The 19,195-nt window shown below is 45.2% G+C and overlaps 1 protein-coding gene across 1 annotated transcript; it reads right to left on the bottom strand.

Annotated features, from left to right (window-relative positions):
• Nucleotides 1-2,966: 2,966 nt before the first annotated feature.
• On the bottom strand, nt 2,967-16,909 carry LOC308310982 (chloride anion exchanger-like; the record flags this gene model as incomplete). The annotated part of the gene is made up of 18 exons (XM_080757475.1): nt 2,967-3,118; nt 3,523-3,577; nt 4,605-4,763; nt 5,655-5,750; nt 6,106-6,198; nt 7,693-7,762; nt 9,001-9,107; nt 9,184-9,279; nt 10,436-10,513; nt 11,209-11,322; nt 11,861-12,008; nt 12,371-12,453; nt 12,643-12,795; nt 13,204-13,368; nt 14,029-14,189; nt 15,201-15,311; nt 15,796-15,935; nt 16,782-16,909. 18 exons carry the CDS (start codon nt 16,907-16,909, stop codon nt 2,967-2,969), a joined length of 2,109 nt encoding a protein of 702 aa, XP_080613601.1.
• Between the last annotated feature and the right edge of the window lie 2,286 nt (nt 16,910-19,195).

The raw sequence follows: 19,195 nt of genomic DNA, 5'->3' as shown, positions 1-19,195 counted from the left end.
TGCAGAGGTCGTGGTTTTATTGCGTCCCTTAACTATAAACTGCATTTTGGGATGCAAAATGCACCATATTTTAATCTCTGTGCATAGATAGTGAATATACGGTGTGTTGTGTTGTGTCTCCATTCCTTTCCAGAAGACGGTTCCCTTCCTCTACATTTTGGTGCCTGAAAACTGCAAAAAGGAACAAAAAACATTTGTTGTAATGCAGTGTTTTTGTCGACTAAAACTAAGACAAAAAATGTTCGTCAACTATCTTTTTTCACTGACAAAGTAAATGGAAACTAAACTAAGACTAAATATACTGACAATTTCGTCAACAAATAAAAACTAGACTAAAATGTTAGGAAGGGACTAGTGGAGATCCAGTACTAGAAAAAATGCCCTTCTGGGCACAGGTCTCCACCAGGAGGATAGGAGTGTGTGTGATGTTTGGCAAAATGTTTAGGAGTAATATAATCATGTTTTGTGTGTGTGTGTGTGTGTGTGTGTGTGTGTGTGTGTGTGAGAGACGCGGCTTGGCCTATTGTAGCGCCACCATGAGGCTGATTTGAAAACTGTCAAGTGGCATTTCTTCCTCGGCCTAGTGGGAATATGCATGCACAGTTTCACTGCAATCGGACGCTGCGTTGAGTAGTTGTGGCGATTTGTACAAAACGGGTACAAAGCAGGCTACTCCTGAAAAGTTTAGTAGGCAATGAAGGTGGAATATGAGAAATCAAACAAACCCGTCTTGATCACATGACTATGGAGAGCATGTGTACCGATTTGCGTGAAATTTGGATAAAATCTGAAGGAGTAATATTAGAAAATGGAAAATGTGTCGCCTCCTCCTGGTGGCGCTATAAAGAGCAGATGTGAAAAATTCCAGGGAAAGGTTTTTCCTCTAGGGAGTTGGCATACAAAGTTACCCACAGATCCATGCAGTTCTGTTAAAAACACTTTTCGGCCAGTTATAGCGCCACCATGAGGCTGAGTTGAAAATGTTCATGTGGCATTTCTTCCTCGGCCTAGTGGGAATGTGCGTGCACAATTTCACGGAAATCACACAATGCGTTCATGATTTGCAGCATTTTGTTTGAAACTGAACACTCCTGCGAACTTTGGAAGCCAATCTTATTCAATCAGGATGGAGTCTGAGAAATCTGAAAGACCCGTTTCTAGAGAGACTGTGTACCAATTTGCGTGATGTTTGGACAAAATCTGTAGGAGTACTGTCCAAAAACTTGTTTTGCACAAAGCGGCCTCCTGGTGGCGCTGGAAATTTTGGGGCAGAGGTTCATCGTTGGCATCCAGGGAGTGTGTGTGCAAAATTTGGCATCGACCGGGTTAACGGTGCCGGAGATTAGCTGTACACAGACGGACGGACGGACGGAGTGCAAAACATACTCTCTCCCCATGCCTTCGACTCTCTCCCCATGCCTTCGGCCTGGTGGAGACAATAAGTCATTTTACACTTGGTTGCATGCTGAAAATAGCAGATCTACAAGCTCGCGACGCGTTGTGATCTTGTAGATCTGCTATTTTCAGCAAATGTTTAAAAAAAAACTGTCGTTACGACGGCATCAAGGCCCGCCAAAATACATTTTAGTCGACTAAATCAACTGTAGATTTAGTCGACCAAAACTAGACTAACACTAAACATTCCAGGTGACTAAAATGTGACTAAAAGTAGAAAAACTATTGAAGAGACTATGACTAAAACTAAAATCAAAATGTGCTGCCAAAACCAACACTGTTGCAATGGTTGTATTGTGGTTAAAACATGAACCATAGTGTGTCACACTCACAGGCTGAACCATTTATTTAATTTATTCAATTATTTCTCTATTCAGCAGCGAGTGGGCTCTCATACATGTACCAATGTACCAGCATTAAGATGATATGCATGTTTACAAATGGTCTTTTAGGCCAGTCGTTCCCAAAGTGGGGTCCAGGGACCCCCAGGGGTCCTTGAGGGAGTTCCAGGGTGTCCCCAGCTAAATGATGGTTTGGAACCAAATGGACCCTTATGGGTCTGTAACTCTTGAAGAGCGTAAAATGTTAAAGATCCTAATAAGGGTGCATTTGGTTACCAGCTCTCCATCATTTAGCTGCATGGGGACCACCTGGAACCCCCTCAAGGACCACTGGTGGTCCCCAGACCACTGTTCTATAGCTGGGGACCACCTGGAACCCCCTCAAGGACCACTGGTGGTCCCCAGACCACTGTTCTATAGCTGGGGACCACCTGGAACCCCCTCAAGGACCACTGGTGGTCCCCAGACCACTGTTCTATAGCTGGGGACCACCTGGAACCCCCTCAAGGACCACTGGTTGAAACCCACTGCTCTACAGGGTTGGCAGTATTTAAGTCCGGCGTCATTTTGTAGTGCTACGTTACGTCCGGGTCCAAGTGGCACCAGCTCCCGTCCACATCTCATTGTAAATAGAATATCTAAACGCGTGAATCTTTTTACAATGACGTTATTTTTCAGAAGGGAAGCCGCCATTGAGGGTTAAAATGGGTCTTAATGCTTCCAACTCGAGTAGAATTATACAAGTTTATAAAATCTATAGTGTAAAGACTATTATTATCATTATTATTGAAGGTGGTAACAGTCCATTTGCTCAGTACAATATTTCGGGGACATATTTAGAATGTGTGCAGGCTTGAGTATGTTGAATCTGGTTTGCAATTAATGAGGATTTAGTTGACACAATGAAATAAAATGGCGATAGTATTCCGTGTGGGGCAGACGGCCTGTCACAGCCAGATTCGGGAGAGCAAATGAGACTTTCATGGTTGTTTTCGTCTCAGATTTAGTCAGACGGAGCGTCACAGTATAACTCTATGGGGACACAAAAGCGACACAAAAGTAGGACCCGGAAGTATCTCTGGAGGGGGCGCTCAAGTCACGGCTAAAATACCGAATGCTGAGGTTAAAGTAAAATGTTAATTTGCTTTATAGATATCCGATAGCTCGCGGCTACCCATGGCCGTTTCTCATCCTTACCGCTGGAGGACTGGGGTGTTTCTCCAGCACGGTCAACACGGCGTCATGGAGCGTCGGGAAAAACAGGGAGCTCTGGATCTCTTCGTCGAAGAACATGCAGCTGTGGAGCTTCTCCATGATGCACTCTACAGCAGAACACACATGACAAAGAACATGTGGAGCTTCTCCATGATGCACTCTACAGCAGCAAACACATGATAAAGAACATGTGGAGCTTCTCCAAGTGCTATGACTACATACAATGCAATTCCAGTGCTGTCTACGTAACATGCTATAAGTCTGTATAAAATGCTATCTAAGTCTACATCAAGTGCTATCTAAGGGGCTAGGGTAAGTGCTACATGCCATGATGAAGTCTGAAAAGGTGGGTTTTCAGTCTACGGCAGAAGATTGGGAGTGAGGCAATGGGAAGTGCATTCCATAGTTTTGGAGCCAGAAGGGACAAGAGTTTGGGACGTGTGGAGCGTTGTCCCGGCGTTTTTAGTGAGGGTACTTCCAGCTTCCCTGGGTTGGCTGAACAATCACTCACCATCACAGGACACAACGTACACCTCCACGTCAACACGGAGGAACTCCTTCAGGGTCTGCAGTGAGAAGGAAAAACAAACACGCTTTAGACGCTGAGATCTGCGTCTTCTTTTCAACTCAATAGTATAGCCTGTCTGTCCCTCCTTCACTATCAACTACATCACACTTCTTGTCAACTCAATGCCTAGTATAGCCTGTCTGTCCCTCCTTCACTATCAACTACATCACACTTCTTGTCAACTCAATGCCTAGTATAGCCTGTCTGTCCCTCCTTCACTATCAACTACATCACACTGCTTGTCAACTCAATGCCTAGTATAGCCTGTCTGTCCCTCCTTCACTATCAACTATACATCACACTGCTTGTCAACTCAATGCCTATTATAGCCTGCTTGTCCCTCCTTCACTATCAACTATACATCACACTGCTTGTCAACTCAATGCCTAGTATAGCCTGTCTGTCTGAGAGGCTAAATGTTATCAAATGTCCGTGGCGTGAACTGTGAGAATCAAAATTGTGCAAGTGAGAGCAACCGTTCCTTTTGACAAAGACTTAATTATACGCACAAGTCACGACTATATGTCCCTCAATGGAATGTTACATTATCGCCGATATTTATTGAGCAACGTGGTTCTGTGACCAACTATAAATTAGGCTTAACCCATTGAGACCTGAGGACGATTCTACAAATGCCTTCTAAATCTTGACGGTTTTCTGGAAAACCCTATGTTTCTATACGTCAGTCGTTCTCAAACATTTCCATGTCAAGGACCCCCAAAAATATATGTAATTGCCCGACGAGCCCCATCTGAAAATATGCTGTTCCAGGGACCCCCCCCCCCCCCAGAAGCACACATTTGAGTTAAAAACGTTGGCTCTGAAAGAATCATTTGCACCACATTTCCACGATTTTTCAAAAATAGCAGACCTACAAGCTCGTAGTGCGGCACTCTGTGCCACTCTATGAGCTTGTAGATCTGCTATTTTTCAATAGCTAAAGTACAACATAAATGCTTTAAAAACACCAAAAGGGGTTCCCGCCCCCAGAATAGTGTAGAAGCATTAGAGAATTTGAGCCTGACCGTTTTAAGTCCCTTAATAGCGGCGATGTCCAGGAAGGAAACGGCGCCAAAGTCCAGGATCAGACTGTGAATGTCCACCAGGGGGAGCTCTGAGGTCCGTGTGGTCTGCACCGTCCTGTCCACTCTGGGGAGCTCCAAGTCCAAGTCCTTCACCGTGCTCTGGTCCGTTTGGTTAAACACATTAAAACACAAAGAGCGTCCAATACGTTATCACATTTAGACCTGGGAACGATTCTATACACATGTCTTCTAAATCCTGACAGTTTTCAGAAAAACCCCCCCCCCATGTTTCTATGTCAGTGGTTCTCAAACATTTTCATGTCAAGGACCCCAAAGATTATATGTAATTGGCTGCCGACCCCCATCTGAAAATATGTTGTTCCAGGGACCCCCCCCTCCCAGAAGCAAAGATTTGAGTTAAAAACGTTGGCTCTGATGAATATATATTCAAAGATTTGCACCACATTTCCATTTTTCAAAAATAGCATTCCTCTCCTGAATCCTCTGAATCCAAATATAATGCATGGAAGGCTGATCTACAAGAGGAATTGACATTGGAAGAGTGGAGCTCAGACTGTATGGATGCTCAATCCCAGACGGGTAACACTCGGTTAAAACTGTTGCAATATAATTGGCTGATGAGGTTCTATATCACTCCAGAGAAATTAAATAATCCAATATATTACGGTTAATGGTGGAAACTGAAAATGTCTAATTGTATTCTCTGCAGCTGTTTGGTCTTGTCCATAAGGACTCTGTTGTTGTTACCATTCTAAGTGCCCTTATTTTATTATACTGTATGTTCTTGTTTTGTTTTTTGTTTGTTTTTCATTTTAAGTAATTGTATTTTATTGTCTGATGTATTATGTATTGTTTTGTTGTATTGTCTGTTTGTTAAAAAAAGAAAAATGCAATAAATATATTGTTAAAAAAAGAAATAGCATTCCTATACAAGCTCGTAGCGCGGCACTCGGAGCTTGTAGATCTGCTATTTTTCAATAGCTAAAGTCCAACATAAATAATGCTTAAAACACCAAAAGGTCTTCTCACCTCCGTAACGCTTGACCTCGTCTTCTCCAGGAGCTTCTCCGTTTTCCTGAGCGCCTTGTTCCTCTTCCTCAGAACTCTGAGAGGGTTGAACCCCACCTGAAACACAGAGAACGGAACCCCAGATCCGTTATCGAGCCCACTATCGAGCATTTTTATTATTTTGTGGAAAGAAAGGAGACAATAAATTCTGAACAAAACCAGTATCTTTTACTAGGGCCTTCAAATACAGTAGCCTACATTTCTAACAGGCAATTTAACTTTTTACCAATAAAATATTAAAGAAACTGTTCAACTTAAAAGTGTTATATTGTTTACCCTGGCAGCGCTGGTTGGCAGGTATCAATACACTAATCCTCATGGATTATGACATTTTATTTATGGAATGAACTTCCCCATTGCAGGCAGAACTGCACTCACTCCTCCCCCCCCACACACACACACACATACGTACAGCTTCTGAGAGCTTGTCCCTGAAGAAGTCGATGTTGGCAAAGAAGAGAGGCGAAGGTATCCTGAAGATCTTCACTCCTCTGGGTTCATACATCTGACAATGGAACACATACTGACAACATTACATGGGTTCTATAGATCTGATAATAATGGAACAAGGGGATGTTACACCCATGTAACTGCCTAAATACTTCACTAAGATATCCATGTACCTGTCTAAATACTCCCTTAATGTCAAGGAAGTCCACACCCACAATACCAGAGGGAGTACAACAAACCATGTGCAACAAAAACTTAAATAAATAAAGACTTAGGCCATTAGTTTAACGAGGTGACGACATTGTTGACATTATTTATTTGGAGTCATTTATCAATTATCTGCTTCTTGTCTTGACATCAAGGACTTTATTTAACCGCTGTGCTGCGGTCCAGCCACCAGGTGTCACTAATTGATCACTGAACCTATACTGTCATTCTACATGGCTTTGAGCATGAAATAAAAGGCCTATTATACCCATAGTCCAGTTATAGGTGACGATGATGAGGTGACCACTGTTTAGTCCAGTTATAGGTGACGATGATGAGGTGACTACTGTTTAGTCCAGTTATAGGTGACGATGATGAGGTGACTACTGTTTAGTCCAGTTATAGGCGACGATGATGAGGACTGTTTCGGTGCAGTGGTGTTTTTGGCAGCAAATTTCTATTTTAGTTTAGTCATAGTGTTTGGAATTAAACTTAATTTAGTTTTAGTCACATTTTAGTCACCTGGAATGTTTTAGTGTTAGTCTAGTTTTAGTCGACTATATGTCAAAAGATTTTAGTCAACTAAATCTACAGTTGATTTAGTCGACTAAAATGCATTTTGGCGGGCCTTGATGCCGTCGTAATGACTGATTTTACACTTAACCGATCTACAAGCTGTGCTTTTAGATCTGCTATTTTCAGCATGCAACCAAGGGCCGATTCATACTCCTATTTTAGAGCCGAATAAAAGTGGGTTCGGCTCTGTAGAGCCTACAATTTGATGTCATTAGAGGTGCTACTGAAAATTTCTGACGAGCCAAAATCATTTCGGCACTACAGCACCGAAACAGCGGTAAAATAGGAGTATGAATCGGCCCCAAGTGTAAAATGACTTACACTGGATCTCTTGTCCACTAGTCCCTTCCTAACATTTTAGTCTAGTTTTGTTGTTTTGTGGTAGTTTTAGTAAAAACAGAGAGATGTGTTTGGGGCGAGCGGTGAGTCTCTTACCACCGCGGCTCAGTGACGTTAGGTTGTAGTTTTCGGTGGTCACCTCTTCACCGACTATGAAATGAATAGGCCTTAAGGCAGAGTCATTTGAAAAAAAAAAACGTTGAGAAAAATGGTATTTATATAAGAATATAAATAGCGTGTATAAGAGAAAATTAACTGCCAGTTCATGTACAGGACAATTAAAAGGGGGTTAAAGTACAGTACAATAAGTACAGTACAATAAAGTGGAGATTAAATCTTGGGACCCTTTGTAAATGTACCTTTTTCTTTTTGTACAGTAAGTAACGATCATTTTGAATGTATATGTTGTGTCTTTGTTGTATCTTACAGATGTGTAATCCTTCCGGTCCCTGTAGAGGTCTGTGCCAGTGATGTTAGCCAGGACGGAACACCGGGGACTGGACAAACAGAAAGGATGTTAGCCAGGACGGAACACCGGGGACTGGACAAACAGAAAGGATGTTAGCCAGGGCGGAACACCGCGGGCTGGACAAACAGAAAGGATGTTAGCCAGGACGGAACACCGGGGACTGGACAAACAGAAAGGATGTTAGCCAGGACGGAACACCGGGGACTGGACAAACAGAAAGGATGTTAGCCAGGACGGAACACCGGGGACTGGACAAACAGAAAGGATGTTAGCCAGGATATGGAGCACCGTGGGCTGGACAAACAGAAAGGATGTTAGCCAGGATATGGAGCACCGGGGCTGGACAAACAGAAAGGATGTTAGCTAGGATATGGAGCACCGGGGACTGGACAAACAGAAAGGATGTTAGCCAGGATATGGAGCACCGGGGACTGGACAAACAGAAAGGATGTTAGCCAGGATATGGAGCACCGGGGACTGGACAAACAGAAAGGATGTTAGCCAGGATATGGAGCACCGGGGACTGGACAAACAGAAAGGATGTTAGCCAGGATATGGAGCACCAGGACTGGACAAACAGAAAGGATGTTAGCCAGGATATGGAGCACCGGGGACTGGACAAACAGAAAGGATGTTAGCCAGGATATGGAGCACCGGGGACTGGACAAACAGAAAGGATGTTAGCCAGGATATGGAGCACCAGGGCTGGACAAACAGAAAGGATGTTAGCCAGGATATGGAGCACCGGGGACTGGACAAACAGAAAGGATGTTAGCCAGGATATGGAGCACCGGGGACTGGACAAACAGAAAGGATGTTAGCCAGGATATGGAGCACCAGGGCTGGACAAACAGAAAGGATGTTAGCCAGGATATGGAGCACCGGGGACTGGACAAACAGAAAGGATGTTAGCCAGGATATGGAGCACCGGGGACTGGACAAACAGAAAGGATGTTAGCCAGGATATGGAGCACCAGGGCTGGACAAACAGAAAGGATGTTAGCCAGGATATGGAGCACCGGGGACTGGACAAACAGAAAGGATGTTAGCCAGGATATGGAGCACCGGGGACTGGACAAACAGAAAGGATGTTAGCCAGGATATGGAGCACCAGGGCTGGACAAACAGAAAGGATGTTAGCCAGGATATATCATTTAGCTGCATTGTGGGGACCACCTGGAACCCCCTCAAGGACCACTGGTTGAGAACCACTGAACTGAATGTACGACATGATGATGATGTGAATGATGAGTCGTTCTTTCTTACAACTGAGCCCTGAAGACCACGGTGAGGAGCTCCACTCCCACGCCCACGGCCAGACCCAGGTCCAAACCCAGGAGGATGGACGCCAGGCAGGTCACCAGCCACACCACCTGGAGAGGAGAGGTTACTGACCGCACCACCTTCAACCCTAACAACATTAACATGACAAAACGTGACATCTCTTACACAGTCTGGTTTGTCCCTCTTCCAGAGGTACGGGACCTCTCGGACCTGCAGCAGCATTCCCTTCAGGTTGATGACCACCAAGGCACCCAGCACCGACTGGAACACAGAGGTCAAAGGTTACGACCACCAAGCACCCATCACTGACTGGAACACAAAGGTCAGAGGTTTTATTTTCTTTTTTTGTTTTTGGCTTTCACCTTAATTTCATATTTTTTATAGAGACATGGGATTACAGCGGTGTCAGTCTCACCCTGGGCAGAGACTCCAGGGTGTCAGTCTCACCCTGGGCAGAGACTCCAGGGTGTCAGTCTCACCCTGGGCAGAGACTCCAGGGTGTCAGTCTCACCCTGGGCAGAGACTCCAGGGTGTCAGTCTCGCCCTGGGCAGAGACTCCAGGGTGTCAGTCTCACCCTGGGCAGAGGCTCCAGGGTGTCAGTCTCACCCTGGGCAGAGGCTCCAGGGTGTCAGTCTCACCCTGGGCAGAGACTCCAGGGTTATTACAGCGGTGTCAGTCTCACCCTGAGCAGAGACTCCAGGGTTACTATAAAGCGGTGTCAGTCTCACCCTGAGCAGAGACTCCAGGGTTATTACAGCGGTGTCAGTCTCACCCTGAGCAGAGACTCCAGGGTTACTATAAAGCGGTGTCAGTCTCACCCTGAGCAGAGACTCCAGGGTTACTATAAAGCGGTGTCAGTCTCACCCTGAGCAGAGACTCCAGGGTTACTATAAAGCGGTGTCAGTCTCACCCTGAGCAGAGACTCCAGGGTTACTATAAAGCGGTGTCAGTCTCACCCTGAGCAGAGACTCCAGGGTTACTATAAAGCGGTGTCAGTCTCACCCTGAGCAGAGACTCCAGGGTTACTATAAAGCGGTGTCAGTCTCACCCTGGGCAGAGACTCCAGGGTTATTACAGCGGTGTCAGTCTCACCCTGGGCAGAGACTCCAGGGTTATTACAGCGGTGTCAGTCTCACCCTGGGCAGAGACTCCAGGGTTATTAAAGGGGTGTCAGTCTCACCCTGGGCAGAGGCTCCAGGGTGTCAGTCTCACCCTGAGCAGAGACTCCAGGGTGTCAGTCTCACCCTGGGCAGAGGCTCCAGGGTGTCAGTCTCACCCTGGGCAGAGGCTCCAGGGTGTCAGTCTCACCCTGGGCAGAGGCTCCAGGGTGTCAGTCTCACCCTGGGCAGAGGCTCCAGGGTGTCAGTCTCACCCTGGGCAGAGACTCCAGGGTTATTAAAGGGGTGTCAGTCTCACCCTGGGCAGAGGCACCAGCAGGAAGCCTAGGGCCAAGGTGACAATCATGGCCATCAGTGCCGAGATCAGCCCTGCAACCTGCAGTTGTTAAAAAAACAAAAAAAACAAAAGAAAAACCTTATGAGAATTTTCACACATTGCCATAAATGTATACGACGTGTGGTAGTATGGTAGTAGACCTATGATATAACATGCATTGTAAAATTAAACTACTTTATGAAGAAAGGATCATAAAATCTATTTTGGAGTGAAGAAATCCTAGCAGTATAATAGTATAAAAGTAAGATGTTATTTCCAGTATAGTCCTGACGTCACTCGCTCATCCCCTGGTTCTAAAGTCCTGACGTCACTCGCTCATCCCCTGGTTCCAAGGGGTTTGCGGAAGTTTTTCTCGATGGAGAATAACATGGGGTCATCTTAAAATGGTCTCAGATAAGAATTGTGCTTACATTTATTTTTTAATGTTATATTGTCAGGGAGGTGTCTCTGTATAGTTTGTGACAGTCAGTCACTCATATTTGATACAGTCTGTTTCTAGTGAAAATGTAACTAATTCAGCAGCAGTAACAATAGCGTTTTCTCTCAGTCAGTTGATTCTTCATATCCATATGAGTGAAACGGCCGGGATGACATGTTTATTTTATTTTCTAAGATCCTCCTATGGGGATTACACTACAAATAAAAAGTACACGAACCCGTGGACTTAGCGCCCTCATAGTGATCAGACTTCGGTGCTCTATGATGACCAGTAAAAAGTGGAACGATATTTTCACCTGTGTCTTCCCTCCAGAGCTCTCCTGCACAGCCGTCCTGGAGAGAGCCGTGCTGGCGGCAAACGACCTGAAGGTGGCGCCGAAGATGTTGCTAACCCCGAACGCAATGAGCTCCTGTGATGGAGAAGTGGATGAAACATGTCACCATCTTAAACATGACTTCACGGAGCCGCAGTGAAGAGAAAACCACCGCCACCGCCCCAGCCCTTCTCTCTGTTTTTACGTTATTTCACCTCACCACCGGAGCGGTGGTCGCCTCACCACCGGAGCGGTGGTCACCTCACCACCGGAGCGGTGGTCGCCTCACCACCGGAGAGGTGGTCGCCATACCACCGAAAAATCCAGATTATGAATGAGCCTTAAACCTCACGGCTTAGTGTTAAAAATAAGTAAATAATGTGAGTACTTTTTCCAGCACTGTAAAATAGAGGCATCAGGTCACCTGGTTCCCATCGATGATGTAATCATTGCTGATGTCACTCACCTGGTTCCCAGCGATGACGTAATCATTGCTGATGTCACTCACATGGTTACCAGCGATGATGTAATCATTGCTGATGTCACTCACCTCGTTTTCATCGATGATGTAATCATTGCTGATGTCACTCACCTGGTTCCCATCGATGATGTAATCATTGCTGATGTCACTCACCTGGTTCCCGTCGATGATGTAATCATTTCGGATAGCGTACACCTTGGCCACAGAGAAGGCCACGGAGAAACCCACGATGGCGATGGCGAAGGTCTCTAGCGCCCCCTCCTGGAAGACCTCCACGCTGGGCGCTATGGGAGACTCATACCTGGAACATTCAGAGCCAACAGGTGGTTCACCTTCACTCCATACTGTCTATAGATGGCGCTGTTATCCCAAGCTCTTTACATAGATTAACCCATTCTGGGCGGGAACCCCTTTTGGTGTTTTCAGCATTATGTCATACTTTAGCTATTGAAAAATAGCAGATCTACAAGCTCATAGCGCACCACCGAGCTCTTCCCATTTACTATAACAAGCAATTTATCATAAATAGATGAATAACTATAAATGCTAATAAATGTTTTTAATCAATAGATGGAAAGGTTATCTACTGAGGAGTGGTTTACTATGATGCTTACCCACTAACCATTTATCTACTGAGGAGGAGTGGTTCAATATGCTGCTTACCCACTAACCATTTCACCAACGACAGCAACTCCGAATCTCTCCTCAAAGTTGAAGCCATAAGACACTCCGCACGCTACGACGGTCTGTGGGAACGGGAAAAAAGCACTCCAATAAATATCTCCGCCCCACCCCTCTCCAATTGTTTGTATTGTGTTTAGTTTCCAAGATGGCCGCAGCACCAGGAGGGGGTGGGGCGGAGGTGAGCGGGTGGGGTCGACATATGCCCTTACTGGGATCTCACCATTATGACCCCTACAGGGATGGGATCTCACCATTATGACCTCTATGGGGATGGGAACGGGCAGCTTGGCTTTGTATCTGTCGTTGATCTCCTTGGCGAAGAAACCCACCACCATGATGATCAGAGACGTCACCAGGTCACAGATGTTGGTGGAGGTGATCTGACCGAAGATGATCTCCAGGGTCTGAGGAGGAGAACATGATCTTACATATATGATGGACAGACAGACAGGTCATTCAGCGGTCTGGTCAGACTTACATATATGATGGACAGACAGACAGACAGGTCATTCTTACATATATGATGGACAGGCAGACAGGTCATTCTTACATATATGATGGACAGACAGACAGGTTATTCTTACATATATGATGGACAGACAGACAGACAGGTCATTCTTACATATATGATGGACAGACAGACAGACAGGTCATTCTTACATATATGATGGACAGACAGACAGACAGGTCATTCTTACATATATGATGGACAGACATACAGGTCATTCTTACATATATGATAGACAGACAGACAGACAGGTCATTCTTACATATATGATGGACAGACAGACAGACAGACAGGTCATTCTTACATATATGATGGACAGCGGTCCGGTCAGGCCGGGCACCTCCAGCCCCAACACGAACTTGAGCTGAGACCCCAGGATGTGGACGGCAGCGGCCGTGGTGAAACCCGACACCAGCGTGTCCGACAGGTAGACCACCATGAAGCCTGCCTGGAGGAGACCCATAGCCAGCTGACACGCACACGCACACGCACACACACACACACACACGCACACACACACACACACACACACACACACACACACACACACAGACACACACACACACACACACACACACACAGACCACCATGAACCCTACCTGGAGGAGACCCATACCTAGCTGGCGGACGCGCGCATGCCCGCACGCACGAGCACGCACGCACAACGTTCATCAACATGTAAAGTGCTGTTTTACACACCATTATTATAATGTTCTTATTTTGATCATAAGACCCAATTACAATTACTGAATGTCAATCTCCAGGTTTTCCTCAGAATATATGTATAACACCTTCCTTTCTTTTGTTTTCTTTAGGGCTTTAGTTACGTCATAGTTCTGTTTCGTACATTGTTCCACTCCGTTATTGTTTGCCAAAAGACACTGATGTCTGATTATGACTTTAAAATACAATTTCATTGCACTTTTGACCTGGCTTTTTCCCTGTGATATTATGGTATGGCCTTTTGGTGTCGGAGCCCATTTTAAAGGGCCGTAACAACAACAACAACCTTGAACACCGAGGATTTGGTTGTGCAGCCACTCTGACAGTGAAAAGGACGAGGACGATGAAACGGACGAACCGTATGATAGGTAGGAAGGAGGGAATGGACGGAGAGACAGTTGTATACCTGGATGACCCCCATGAGGAAGGTGATGGACGAGGCCACCAGCACCCTCTGGTGTTCCTTAGACAGCCCGTCGAAGCCTGTGATGTTGGCGGGAGGACCCACGTCGGGAACCAGCCTCGTCACCACGATCCCCAGCATCAGACTCAACACTGGGAACGATCCTGGAAGAACATATTATAGGACAACATCAGACTCAACACTGGGAACGATCCTGGAGGAACATATTATAGGACAACATCAGACTCAGCACTGGGAACCATCCTGGAAGAACATATTATAGGACAACATCAGACTCGACACTGGGAACCATCGACTGTACCATGTTTTATTAAATGGCTTAATGAATTTGTATCTTTGATACATCTGGAGAGGTTGCAACAGACAGGACAGTCTAGCAACTTTTGAATATATATGGGGCCCTATTACTGCTCACCTTGACTCCGCTGCGTAACTGCTGACCTGTTTGCCCTACTGCTGTATATATATATATATATATATATACCGGTATATATATATTTATGTTGTATTATATATTATATATTTATGTTCTGTATGGCTACTGCTATCCATGCCCTCCTGCTCTACTCTTTTGATGTCTCATGATGGTTGTGTTCATCCTATGCTATCAGGAGAGCAGAGGCCAAACACCAGTCTGTGTCTCATAGGGAGGCTGTGGGCAGTTGTTGGTGTGACAATAAAGTTGAAACCTTGAACCTTGAGATGGGAAATGACACATTATGACTCTCTTCCAGGGTAGGGTGGACCTTATTGCACTTACGGCCACAGTGACGATAAGAGACACTTACCTTACTGTATGTTTACAGTATGTAAACATATACTGTGTCATGACCTAGTACCCACAGATGTGTCTGGAACAGTGACACTCAGAATGACACTCATTAGCCTGCAGACCCCCATTTGAAAAGATATGCCAGGGACCCCCATAAGACCCCCAGGGACCCCCATAAGACCTCCAGGGACCCCAATAAGAGAAGACTTTTACAGTTCTAGCTCTAGAGATCTAGAGATTTTCAACCATTTTACCCCAGTTTGACATGCATTAGTCGAGGGACCCGCATGTAACGGCATTTCTATCTCTGGGACCCCCGATTTATATAGTCAAATCAATGTTAATTTAAATCTGAGAGTGTACAAAATGGAACAAAATGTACCTATAGATATGTGCCTGGAGGTTCCCAGGAAGAAGTATGTGAGCATGGGGAAGAAGGCTGTGTACAGGCCGTAGCTCGGAGGCAGGCCGGCTAGGAGCGAGAAGGCCAGACCTGAGGAGAGAGAGAGAGAGAGAGAGAGAGAGAGAGACAGGGCGGTTATAGTCATATAGGTCAGTTGAGAGGAACATTTTATTTTATTTATTCTTTTAATGTATGATTTATTGAGTAGGATAGCACAGAAAAAACATTTCACCCGCCGAAAAAACATTTCACCCACATGTCAACCTGGGGAGAGCAACGGACTGACCTCATGATTCCTTCAATGCATGAGGAGTCCAAGCTGCTTCTTTTCACCTGACAGAGGGGGGATTTATCCCGGTTGGACGTAGTGCATGGAAGGAACAGTGCATGGAAGGAACAGTTCCTTTTCCCTCCATGGGGATGGCCACCATCCCCATGATGAATTGAAGCTGTGTTACCTTCATGATGAATTGAAGCTGTGTTACCAACTTACCTCCATGATGAATTGAAGCTGTGTTACCTTCATGATTAATTGAAGCTGTGTTACCTCCATGATGAATTGAAGCTGTGTTACCTTGCATAATGGCCACCATCCCCGTGCTGATTCCAGCCACCACGTCTCCCGGCAGCCATTCTCTCAGCCGGTAGATTCTCATCCAGCCGATGAACGGCAGAGCGCTCAGCGTCGCGTTCTTCAGCCGTTTGGAGTCACAGCTGTACAAACGAACGGCACACGTACGGTATTTATATATGTGGCAATGAACTCAAAGACAGATGTGTTCATTAATGTCACGCATCCTTTATTCACAGGCCTTAATTATCCTAGATCAAAACTGGCTCACGGCTCCGGGAGGGACTGAGAATTCTTAACGGTTTCCTCCGCCATCTGCGTATAAATGTACAGGTACAATCTATGTAAAGGTGTGTGTGTGTGTGTGTGTGTGTGTGAATGGGTGAATGTGATGCACAATCTATGTAAAGGTGTGTGAATGTGTGTGTGAATGGGTGAATGTAATGCACACAGTCTATGTAAAGGTGTGTGTGTGTGTGTGTGTGTGTGTGTGTGTGTACACGTCCTAGGGTGTGTACACGTCCTAGCGCATCTTCAATGATACCAAGTGAGAGAAAAATATTCAGATATATATATATATATTTTTTAAGTGGGAAGGCCTATTCATAGTCTGGATTTTCGGTGGTGAGCTGACCACCGGAGCTGAAATAACGTTGAGCGGTGGTGAGTAAAAAACAGAGAGAAGGGCTGGAGCGGTGGGCGGTGGGTTGCTCTTCACCGCGGCTCGTGACGTCATGTCCGAAAATCCAGACTATGTATGAGCCTTATAAGGCCACCATACGCGGTCCCGTTCACTTCCTGGTTTACCGCTGCAGACAGAATGCCTCGTCTCTCCTGATCCAGGAAGCTCTCCGTGGTTTTGATCTGATGGATATACACTATAAAGCGCTTCATTTCTGACTTCTCAAAATATGAACGCTTTGGATTATTTCGAGATATAATGCAAACGAGAGAGCAAGGTAAGCTTTTTTTTTTGGGTGACCACCTACGTGCAGTAGTGTTTGACGTGGTCCCACAGCGTTTTGCGTCTCCTCTGGACCCTCTGGTGGTCTTCGGAGAAGCTGTCCTCTGAATACACAGGTCTGACCAACAGGTATTGTCTCCTGGAGGTGGTCATCTTCACACCTGGACGCTGGGTGACCTTCTAACGTTCTTCTTCTATAGGCCTATAGCTGTCACAATAAATAAAACATCACAATGATTACGTCATCTCAACAACAATTTGAGATAATCACAATTGTTTTTGCATAATCGTCAAATCGTTTCCATTTAGAAAAATGTCCAATAACATAAATAGCATATGTCCACAAGCTTATAGATCTATATAAGCTTGTAGATCTGCTATTTTCGCTGTATAAATATGAAAAATATGAAAAATTATTAAATGTGTCAGTGATTTGATTACTTTGTGCACATAGGTTATTTGTCATATCTGCCCTGATGTGCAATTTGTGATTACGAAACCTAAAAGGCAAAAAGCTAATTCAAATTGTAACCAATGTTCAATGCAACAAAAAAAAACTATTAAATTGTTATTTATGTGACAATTAATCGTCAGCTTAAATTAAAAAGTGTAATGGTCACAGGCCTACCTTCTTCCTCGTTCCCAGCTCCTCAACAGCGAGCGTAAAGTGAGTTGCGTGTGGGGAGAGAAATGACCATAACAGAAGCCTTCAGTCCTGCAGCGTGAGCCCTGCTGACCTGTGCTCGTCCAACCTTATCTGTATAATCTGCAGGATCTGTGAAGATTCTCGTTTTGCCTTTCTTCTGCTTAATTATTAACACACGATGAGGCGTAATCCACTGTGACACTCTTTCATGGAAAACACAAAACGTGACTTATTGTCTCTGTCATCTCTTTGTCACGAATGAGTACGGATGGATGAGGATACGAATGCAGCCGACGCAGGAGACAGAAGTAAACTTAGAAATATGTTTATCCCATTTAGACCGGAGACCGATGCTACAAAAATGTCTTCTAAATCCTAACAGTTTTCTGAAGAACCTCATGTTTCTATGTCAGTGGTGTTCAACCTTTTTAATTTAAGAACCCCCAGAATAATCTGGCCATGGACCCCCATCTGGAAATATAATATATAATAAGCAAAGATTATGAGTTAAAAACGTTTGCTGTGTGTGAACGCATTATATATTCAAAGATTTGCACTCGTTTTCACGATCTTTTAAAAAGTAGCAGATCTACAAGCTCAATCTGCTATTTTTCAATAGCTAAAGTATAACAAAAAGGGGTTCCCGCCCTGAATGGGTTATTAACTAAACAAAGGTTCTTCCATGTACAGCATGTACATGCAAAGATAATAACAGGAATAGAAATACAGGATCGACATGCTCCCTCGACAGGGAACTAGGAACCAACAACAACACAATGCAAACACAGGACTTAAATAGACACAGGAATAACAGGGCACAGGTGGGACCAAGATGCAATCAGCACTATGATAGGCTGGGAGACTAACTGGACACAGGTGGGACCAAGATGCAATCAGCACTATGATAGGCTGGGAGACTAACTGGACACAGGTGGGACCAAGATACAAGCAGCACTATGATAGGCTGGGAGACTAACTGGACACAGGTGGGACCAAGATGCAATCAGCACTATGATAGGCTGGGAGACTAACTGGACACAGGTGGGACCCAGATACAATCAGCACTATGATAGGCTGGGAGACTAACTGGACACAGGTGGGACCAAGATACAATCAGCACTATGATAGGCTGGGAGACTAACTGGACACAGGTGGGACCCAGATACAATCAGCACTATGATAGGCTGGGAGACTAACTGGACACAGGTGGGACCCAGATACAATCAGCACTATGATAGGCTGGGAGACTAACTGGACACAGGTGGGACCAAGATGCAATCAGCACTATGATAGGCTGGGAGACTAACTGGACACAGGTGGGACCAAGATGCAATCAGCACTATGATAGGCTGGGAGACTAACTGGACACAGGTGGGACCAAGATGCAATCAGCACTATGATAGGCTGGGAGACTAACTGGACACAGGTGGGACCAAGATGCAATCAGCACTATGATAGGCTGGGAGACTAAGGCGGGATTCAAACTGAATAAAAGTCGGTTCGGCTCTGTAGAGCCTACAATGTGACGTCATTTGAGGTTGGGGGGGGGGGGCACGCCGGGTACCGTCCTAAAGTCGTCTCTTTTGGTGCTACTGAGGACACACAGGACACAGGCGGAAACACTCACTGACACATCACCAGTAAGACGCGCAAACGCGGGAAGCGAACGCAGCTCGTACATATTTAAGTTAAGTTATTTTTAAGTTAGCCATAACCATATAAGGAGTCCCCAAAGCAGCTATACGTCCAAATATGGAGTGTGTTGCATCAATCGCAAACAAATAACTCAGCTC

This window comes from Protomyctophum bolini (assembly GCF_963924005.1).
Source record: "Protomyctophum bolini genome assembly, chromosome: 23".
NCBI classification, from domain to species: domain Eukaryota; kingdom Metazoa; phylum Chordata; class Actinopteri; order Myctophiformes; family Myctophidae; genus Protomyctophum; species Protomyctophum bolini.
Note: the sequence above shows the minus strand (reverse complement) of the source record. Positions and strands in the feature narration are given on the sequence as shown.